Below are 10,715 nucleotides of genomic sequence, written 5' to 3' on the forward strand. Positions count from 1 at the left end.
CCACCCATGACACATCACTATCCCCATCAATCATCGTTACTTGATGGGAATGAAAGAATAAAAAGAAAACGTAACGCGAGTGCGATATTTCGTGACATCTACTATGTACTTATCTTATCCACCAAGTTTGGTCAAGACTGAGCAAAGAGTACATCCGTGCCATGAAATGATCAACTGGGTTTGAGGCGGGGTGAAAATGTTAACGAATATAGGAGCGGATCGAGGATATGACGTTAGAGGGGTGAAACTTAGGGGCGTAACCTTTTGACCTACGCCCTTCCCTCAGAACCGAAACTTAAATGGTTTAAAGTGTTGGCAGAGGGTTTGGGGGTACTCGCTCAAGACAATTTTTACAATTTCTAGTCCGAAATGGTGAATTTGGGGCGTATTTTATTCTTTCTTTTTTTCTCCTACATTTAAAAGTAAACTTGGACGATTTTTTAGGGGGGGGGGGGTGCGGGAGGGCACCCGTCCCTGGATTCCCTAGAGGAATGTTGGGTACTGTTATTGTCCTTCAGCAATATGTAGGAGAGCATATCTGAGAAAGTTGCGCGTCATAGGAGGACAAAAATCATATCTGCGGTTTGGAGTTCCTTCCAACAAATACCGGATTGCATAACCCATCTATATAAGCGGATACCCTCGATACACTACTGCGTTATGCTTTATCATGGAGTGTTACGGAAGAAAGTGCCGTTGTTCTTGAGCTTGAATGTAAAACTGATGTCCGTATGGGCCTTGATTTTGAATAAAACTGAATATACATGAGCTATTGTAGTTCCATAAAATCTTATTATTACATCAACTGACGACTTATTGGTGCATGATACAGTTGTATGTATTAGTATTACTTCACAAAGTTTAATATCGAATATTATTGCCATTATTGCTTCTCCGTTCGGTGAATAGATCCTCAAAAACATGAATCATTCGAGAGAAGGGTTAATTTCTATATATATTATACTTACCATCTTTTACATCTTTGAAAAGAGATGATTTATTCCGGAACCATGGGGTCAGTTCCTGACACTCGAAGTCCACCCGCCCCTCCGGCGCCTTGGCAAGGACACCCACCAGAGTTTTATACTGGAACCGCATTGGCATCCGCCTGTCTGTTCACGCGGCTGTCCGCTCTTTGAGCCCCCTTCAGACCGTCCTCACACTATTCAACTAGCACTTACAACTACGTCCGTTTTATGTTGTCATAACGTGTTGTTGCTTACAAAACAATAACAAAACTTAATACATTTCAGTAAAAGTTTCCACTTGTTAGGATCCTAGCGAAAAATTTCAGTGAGTTTTATGAATGATGGGTATTATTATTTTAAATAAGCATATTTTTTTTATAAAATAGTCCATTACATGTTAGGTTTTTATCAAGTCCGCAGCTATGTGGACCTCAATTATTGAATGTGTACACGTCTAATCACAATGGTGGGCACTTGATCATAATTTTATCGCTTAATTAACACTATCAACCAGAAAAATGGCCCAATAATATCGCTTTTCCGAGAAAATGAGTGCTCCGAATGCTATAAAATTCCAATCACGTCAAGCTCATTATCTGAAATGAGAAGAAAAAAACACACGTAAAGATACGTAGATATCTCGATTTCCAATCAAAGTAAAACTAAGCGTTGACCACTTTGTTGACGAACAATTCATGGAAAGTTATTTGGCCTGACAATGCTGGCATGCCGTTACTAGGCAATGGCTGAGATAGATTTTTAAAATCAGTTAACTGTCCACGGAAAACTTCACATGTCGAATCTAATAGAATGTTCAGACTCAGTCTTGTTTGGTCTGTTCAAAGAGGAGAAAAGGCTATAGTTAAGACCCTAAACACACAAGGGGCCGCATTCATAAAGCATCTTAAGCCATTTCCTAACTAAAATCGATTCAAAAAAAGAATTATAGTCAAATTAAAAGACATGTTTAAGAATTTTAACATTAAAGTGTTTTTTTTAATAAGGTCAACGAAAATAATTTATTTTGGAGTTTTTATTTCATATGACTCAAAAGTAATTTAATTAGGCAAGTGACTTAAGTTAAGAAATGAAAAAAAAACACATTAAAAACTTCCAGTCACCAGAACGTAACATTTACTCATTACAAGAATATATTTATGTCGTTCTGTATCATTATTTGTTGTCCAAATAAACTCAAGGTGTATCATTGTTCACTTTGTTTCCCATATATATATATTCATGTTGTAATATATCATTGTTTGATGTTAAAATAAATTCAAGGTGTATCATTGTTAACTTTGTTGCCCATATATATATTCATGTTGTAATATATCATTGTTTGTTGTTAAAAAATAATCAGGTTGTTTGATATATTTTTTGTTCTCCAAATATAGTCAGGTTGTTATATATCATTGCTTGTTGTCCACTTTTAATGTGCCTATAAAGCTATCAACAAGAATTACCATTTATATAAAACCTTAACCTATACACTTTGATTTCTTATTGGCCATTTCTGCGCGTGTACATAATACTTATAGGCGACTTGTTTAGAAGTCACGGCTCTCAGTGGGCTGACGCTTTATAAACGCGATTTAAACCAATCCCATAATATTTAAATACTCACAGGGTTTTAATAAACGATATCTGACAGATATATAATTGTTCATATGAAAATCATAGGGCCAGACTAGTACTTTTTCTCATATTTATTGAGTGCCAATTAATTTCTCACGCTAAGCCTCAGAGAAAAAATCTTGAACAAATATGATTGATGTTTGATGCCAACACAAATTGCCCTATCAAGAGATGTTTCCTTTTGTAGACAAAATAATTATTGATTCGCGTACTCAATTGTCGTCATTTCATGGCTGTCGCTGAAGGAACGTCCATTTCCTTTGTAATATTAAAAAGATGCAATTGAAAGAAAGTCAATTTCCTTTGTAAGATAAAATAGATGCACTTCAAAATTATGCATAACACTATGATTAATGGGCTAATGAATGTGTACAGATTGTTTACTTATGGTACGGATTGGAGATGGTCGAATGTTTTTTGCGCATATCTGATATGCTAGTTTTTTAATCATTTAAAATGATATTAATCATATTTTAAACTCGTGTAAAACGTGTACAATAGAATAACAACTATATTGCATTGAATTTTGTAATTGGATTTTCTACAAATTGAAAGATTATTTAAAGGTATCAGTCAATAAAGAGGAGTGGGGTTATATAATATGGTTAAAGAGGAGTGGGGTTATATGATATGGTTAAAGAGGAGTGGGGTTATATGATATGGTTAAAGAGGAGTGGGGTTATATGATATGGTTAAAGAGGAGTGGGGTTATAGGATATGGTTAAAGAGGAGTGGGGTTATAGGATATGGTTAAAGAGGAGTGGGGTTATATGATATGGTTAAAGAGGAGTGGGGTTATATGATATGGTTAAAGAGGAGTGGGGTTATATGATATAGTTAAAGAGGAGTGGGGTTATATGATATGGTTAAAGAGGAGTGGGGTTATATGATATAGTTAAAGAGGAGTGGGGTTATATGATATGGTTAAAGAGGAGTGGGGTTATATGATATGGTTAAAGAGGAGTGGGGTTATATGATATGGTTAAAGAGGAGTGGGGTTATATGATATGGTTAAAGAGGAGTGGGGTTATATGATATGGTTAAAGAGGAGTGGGGTTATAGGATATGGTTAAAGAGGAGTGGGGTTATAGGATATGGTTAAAGAGGAGTGGGGTTATAGGATATGGTTAAAGAGGAGTGGGGTTATAGGATATGGTTAAAGAGGAGTGGGGTTATAGGATATGGTTAAAGAGGAGTGGGGTTATATGATATGGTTAAAGAGGAGTGGGGTTATATGATATGGTTAAAGAGGAGTGGGGTTATATGATATGGTTAAAGAGGAGTGGGGTTATATGATATGGTTAAAGGGACTAAACACCAGATGGTCCAAAAACTGACGAATACAGTATTTCCTAAAACAAGTCTAGAATTGCCAATGCGAGCTAGTAGGACGCCGATAATACATCATTTTACAGGATTAAAGTAATGAACGCAACAATCATGTTGCTGTCTCATCTGAGTTTCCCCGTTTAAAAAAAGCGCATAATGGTTTCATGTTTATGAGTACAGATATATATACCCACCCTATTTTAAATTTACTGGGATTTACCTGGTAGACAACCCCTGTACATTTCGAATTGGAAAATGCGCAAAAACTGCGAAAGATGCATGTGTCGTAAGCGATGTGCTACATCAGTAAGTAAGATTTAATGCGTTGTACACAATGATGCCAATTTGATGTAAGTTTAGACAATGTTCTTCTTTTTTTGCAATTGTATCATCTGGAGTCAAGTCTCTTAAAAGGTTGTTATTATGCAATTATCAAAATAAAATGGTTATTCGACATGATTATTTCGGTAAATACATGTACATGTACATACTAATAACCCTTTTTCAGCTTAGTAGTCGAAACCACATTTTGTCTTATGTCCCAGCCTCTAGGCTAATCTATCAACCGAGACACCTTAATATCAATAACGTACAACTGCTGATTTAAAACAATAAATTTGAAAAAATAAACCTGCCATCCCATTTGACAAAATATAATTTCGACCATTAAGTAATGGTTAATGCTTGTTATTTATACACTTACAAAAATAAATGGTTTGATGTGACGCAGTCCCATAACCATTTATTTTGTGTGAGAACTTACTAACAATCATTTAGTGTTTAGTGTTCTAGATTCCATTGTTTAACCTATCCGCTAACTGGGCCAGTCGCTGTTTACATGGTTTACGAATGATCTGGTTAAAAGAAAAACAACAAGATGACTGCTGATTTACTGAAATAGTTTATTTGGAAGACTTGAGAAATACTGCCTTCACGTTGAACAAAATATCATGTCGATCACTAAACCGGCTTAGTGATCGAGAGTTCATTTTGTCTACTGATCCTGCTTCTGTCTCTGCCTACTTAAAAACCAATAAGGTTTGGCTGTTGAATTACCGAATAGATATATGACTTGCTAAAACTGCCATGCCATTGAACAAGATATCAATTCGACCACTGAATGACATTAGAACAGAAGCAGAATCTCATGCTCCATAGGGCTCAAGTGATTAACATGGCGAGTATTCAGTTCGTGTAGGTATATATGACCATCATTTGAAATACTCTCGCATAGCAATCGTGACACGGCGATACTATGCACTAGTCAAATGTAACCAAGCCCCCCCCCCCCCCCCTGCAGATCCGAGGGTATACCGGTAAGAGCGGGGGAAATGGGCCGTGTTTTACTTTCCATGTGCCCGCAGTGCCTAGTGAATGCGGTGGTGTTGTTTCGCCCCGAAAATAGCCGGGAATGGGAGATTTTACCTGGGATTGGCTGAACCGAAAGTCAAAGTCCCCGCTATTCCCCGGACCTGGGTGCCGTGTTTACAATTGTCTGGTGCAATGCTATCAATCATCGTCACTTGTCTTGACGTACATGGAAGTGCGGTTTTACGTGGCATAATCTGGCGTACACCACTTATCCTATCCACCAAGTTTTGTCATGACTGGGCGAATTACATACGCTTTTCCAACATTGCACGAATGTTGAAACTCTGGCCACATTCTCCGCACTCTAATCCCAAAACATTTAAATACCTTTAATCTGACTGTCGGCGAATGTCGGTGTTAAGAAGGTGAGGTAAGGTGAGTAAGTAAGCGTTATTTTACAGTGGTTCACCTATTTGCTTCCGTTAGACCAACGGCTGGAAATTAAGACCTTTCGGGCAAACTCATGTCGAAATATTATCGTTTCACACAGTGCAACACTTGCAGCTCAGTGTCAGTATGTGGAATGTACGTGTTAGGTAATCTACTCACATTTCAATAAAATAATTTGCGCGGATTTTTGCTTTCAAAGGTAAATCAGCCGGATTGAAGTATATACTCACTTCTTAAAATCTGTCACTAAAATGACTAAAGGGCGAATCTAGTAAAAAAAATCAAGACATATCTTTTACTCTTTATCTTTGTTAAACATAATAAAGTTGAGCACCGAAATAAATCAATTTTTTTTTCATCTATATCTGGACAATATTTTATCGACCATTGAATCGATGACTGTGAAAGTTTAGAATCAATCCACTTTGTTTCAGTTGTCAAGAAGTGAAATATGAAACTGCACTTAGGTGGGTAATTAATAAAGTGTAAAACGTCCGTAACAAGCAGGTAGGAAATCATTCAAAGGAGAGAGAGAGAGAGAGAGAGAGAGAGAGAGAGCGAGCGAGAGAGAGCGAGAGAGCGAGAGAGAGAGAGAGAGAGAGAGGGAGAGAGAGATGAAGAGAGAGAGAGAGAGAGAGAGAGAGAGGAGAGGGGGGGGGGGGGAGAGAGCCAGAGAGAGAGAGCGTGAGCGAAAGTGGGAGCGAGAGAGAGAGAGAGAGAGAGAGAGAGAGAGAGAGAGAGAGAGAGAGAGAGAGAGAGAACGAATGACATAACATATTAATTAGTTATTGGAGCGTTTTAAAAAAACAACATATGTACGGCTTTTTGTAGGGTTAGAATAGTGTATAATTTGACAGTTCCAAAGAGCAGCCAGAACATAAGGTCTGTTATTTTCTGTAGAAATTTCGATTACTATTTGCTATGATGTCATTCTTGGTCCACAAAAAAAGTACATTAACTAAGCGTTTTAACATTAATTGTAAGAGAATATGCTCAATATCACCGAAATTGGTTGATTTAAAAGCCTCTTTGTGAATATTATTACATGTTATACCCACAAACAGCTTTTAAATGACTGGCACCTTAAAAGATAGACAACTCATACGAAATCAAGATTAATATGTTAAATAGTAATGGTATACATACAAAACTCGAGAATTAATACATTGTCTGTTAATGGGTGCTTACAATGGTCATTTTACGAATTAATAGTCCCATTAAATGGCCATAATTCAATGTAAATCTGTTTAATTCTTATTTTGTGAAAATCAATTGTGTGTCATGAATTTGAAATAAAAGCTTGTTTTGGCATTAAATAGTCCTTAAAAATCCTACGTTTTATAAACGAAAAATAAACACAATTTTAGCGTAAAATATTTGGCAATTAGATTAACTATTAAACGAGCTATTTCACGCAAAACATTCACAGTAGCAATTACATGCTTTCAACGGAAGTTTCATCAGTTATGTACACAACTCAAATTGTAACAGGTTTCAACCAAATGCAAATAATTCAAAATGCCCCATTATAAAAACGTGCACAATCACAATTGCGTTATAAAAGTGTTTCGTTCATACACTTTGTAACAATATTGATAACTGCTAAGGTCTCATATTTTCTCATCAGAATTCCTAATTGCCGATGTTTTAAGATGTAAATTAATTCCATCTTGAACAAAAGGTTATATCCATTTCGCAGCATGAAACCGAGCCAAATTATTATTTCAGATTTTAGCATAACTAGAACAACCATTATGGTAAGTATCTATGGCTTTTCTAAACCAAATTGATGCTTCCTATTATAATCGACAATATATGACACTGCCCACTTCTAGGTGATTAGTTAAGTCACTTAAAAGTCCTTCATGGGCCGTATTCAAAACACATGCTATACCTTCTTACCGTTTAAATATCTCCATCAAGTATTTTTCTGTATCAAGCATGTGTAATAAAAAATCACCCCGCTTGTTTGAAAACAATGCAGTTGGAAACAACATTACTAAATTGGTCATATTCGAGCAAATCATACGGTTTATTTTCTTATTTTGCTTTTATGATTAAAATCTGGAAAGTTTGTCACTTTCTGAATTTGAACAGGAATGACGTAATATACATATTACAACATTATGCTGTCATGTATCCGAGTGTGAAGTCACCATTTATATTTCATCCCAAGATTAGTGTTTAGGCCTGAAATAAATTAGTTCTTTGTTCCATATGACAGCGAAAAAATCTCATTTGACAGTAATTTAACATTTCTTATTAAACACAACAACATCAAAAAGAATCCCTACCGGCCTAAATCATTTTGTGCACGTGACCAGAAACAAAACCTATTTTTAATTTAAGATATGACGCAACGTTTGAAAGATCTTATTGTAAACCATTATTATATTGCTTGAAAATGACCACTACAGTATATGTTGACTCGATTAAAAAATACGGAAATATCAATTGAATTTAACAACTAATATTAATTAACACTCACCAACGATGTAAATCAAAACACTCCTTATAACATCCTCATTGCAGACAACATAAAATATAAATAAAACATAGTTTGATTGAAAGATAAACAATTTTAGGAGACATACACAATAAAGATACTGTTTACGTAGCGTCCAGGCGTAAAATTATCTCAATATCATGATCGATGGAAATAAAAGACGCGGCATCTTTTATGAAGGAGTTTCCTTCCGATTCCGTAAACCCAGTAGTGTTTGCGAGTGTAGAGTTTCACATAGTAATACATCAATCGATACAGGGCGAGGAATCACGTGACTTAAAGGGGTTCTCACGTGGGTCATCACGGGTCACAACCGATGTAAACAAACAAGTAAGTGCCGTTAATTTCTAAATAACTATTTTGACAGAAAAGATATGAACATATTTCTTTAGTTATGCAATCCTTGGCCAAAATTTCAACTTGGCAGAATTTTGTAGAACGATGCAACGCTGACATTTCGGCCAAGGATTACATCATTGAAATACAAGAAAAAATATTTCACACGTGTATTTATAGCTTTTAGAAGTATAGCTGAATCGTACAAACTTGAAAAAAATAAACCGGCAAATAATTAGGTTTTACAGTAATAGCGTAGACAGACATTTTGTTAACAGCATTGTTTTAGCTCGATATCAATTCACAATGTAACCAGTTCATGAAAAACACGATAATGCAAATCAAGATACAAAAAATCGTCGTATCTTAGGTTCCCTTTGTTCTTCCGTCAAATCTATACCGTCTGATACGGAAGTAGTTAATTGTTTTCCTATCAATAACGGGTCACTTATCAAAGACTGTGGTATGTTCTGTTTTGTTCTATGGAACTATTAAATTACCATATATGCATTGACCTTTGATGCATGTTGGTTAAATTTGATGCAAGACATTCAAATAAATCTTTGTCACAGGATTGTGTACAATGCATAACATTGTCTTGTTTTTATTCTTTCGTTTTAATTGAAACTTAGTCTTATTCTACGCTTATAGCATAGCTATAAATTAAAGTTCAGCTAACCTGTAAATAATGGTTGCATTATAATGTAATGATATAATAAAATGCATTATATGACAAATCTGACATTTGCTTTGAAATTGTTTAGAACACGGGGGAATATACACTGTTCCAATACGGGCTTGGGAGGGGAGGGGTATCAGGGGCGTAGCTAGCCATCTCTTCATGTAGATTCATAATTGTGCAAAGGGTGCCTGGGGGCATGCCCCGCGGATTTTTTTTAAAACCATGGTGCACTCTGCTGTATTCTGGGCATTCTTAGCTTATTTAGTGCTTTATTTAGTACTGGAAAATGGACAGTTTTAGAATCATGTTGTATAATACGCGTACTGCAACTTCGGCGGATGTTTTTGTCAGAATCATGTGGATTATAGGCAGCTATGCGCCTGAGTATGCGCCTATATTATATTTAACTGGGGTTCGAAATTTGAAATCTTACCAATCTATCATTTAATTGTATTTGTTTATCATTTCTGCCAGTTAGAATATATTCTTTAACACGTCAATGTCACGACGGTCTTCTATACAAATACGTTCATCATTGTGGTCTTTCAACACTCGGTGCTAAATACTTTCCAGCCGTGTGGGTTTTGCGACATCAATAACTTCAATAGTTCAAACACTTCTAATTCAAATGGGCATTCAAAGACATAGTATTGATTGATAAACATACCATTTTAAGTTTTCTTATTAAAATGCCGTTTCGTACAATGTATTTATTGAGCAGTGGAAGTCACCGAATGTCAGTTGACAACAATACGTTTTGTAATAATTCATTTTCTCCCGGTGAGGTTACTGCGGGGATTCATTATCTCATCCATGTGACAAAGTCAATACAAACCGTCTTGACTTTTAGAAATTATTGTATAGCTATTCACTGGTTTCACTGGTTTCAAATAAAAGAACAGCCATATGATGATTCTTAAAGATGCACTCTTACTCCCAAATAAGAGTTGCCACAATGAATACAGTCATTTTAATCATATCTAAAAGAATGAATAAATGTCGAAAACAGTCCTTATTGGAGGAAACCGAGTTTAATTTGAAAGAAAGGTGCATAACACGCGGTATTTCTACCTTATGTGACGATAGTACATCACAGTTCATCGTTAGTCGGTTACAATCTTGTGACCAGTAATTGATATTTTCCATAAATGCATTATTCAGTAAGAAGTTTAAGGTTTATCGGTCAAAATTTATGTTTGTTATACATGTGAATGAAATGATTTTGAATAACAGTGTCACTATTAATTAAATGCAATTGTAGTACGTAGTTGGTATCGTTTGCAGTTCTCCATGTTCTGCAGATCATGTTGAATTTTGATGGTCAGGGGTTATTTGTATGTACATTTTATAAACAATTGACCCATAAGGGTCCTATACCGTTCACCAGATAACCAGATAGTTTAACGTGTCAAATAAGGCCTTCAAATGAGATTGACATTGATAATGATAGTGGAAGACCAACATTCCAACCAAGTTCGATGAGATTGGAGAAAGTTGG

At 35.7% G+C, this 10,715-nt stretch overlaps 1 protein-coding gene across 2 annotated transcripts in view; it reads right to left on the reverse strand.

Annotated features, from left to right (window-relative positions):
- LOC128220453 (uncharacterized) overlaps nt 1-8,339 on the reverse strand; it is a 47,675-nt gene extending 39,336 nt beyond the window's left edge. The window contains exons 1-2 of one of the 2 annotated variants that reach the window (XM_052928858.1): nt 8,182-8,339; nt 969-1,564 (exon numbers count right to left, since the gene is read on the reverse strand). In XM_052928858.1, the coding sequence (XP_052784818.1) occupies nt 969-1,104 (136 nt within the window). In that variant the 5' untranslated portion in view covers nt 1,105-1,564; nt 8,182-8,339. The remainder of the gene's footprint in view (nt 1-968; nt 1,565-8,181) is intronic. The other variant, XM_052928861.1, reaches the window with a different exon arrangement.
- Between the last annotated feature and the right edge of the window lie 2,376 nt (nt 8,340-10,715).

This window comes from Mya arenaria, chromosome 15 (genome assembly GCF_026914265.1).
Source record: "Mya arenaria isolate MELC-2E11 chromosome 15, ASM2691426v1".
In the NCBI taxonomy this organism is placed as follows: Eukaryota; Metazoa; Mollusca; class Bivalvia; order Myida; family Myidae; genus Mya; species Mya arenaria.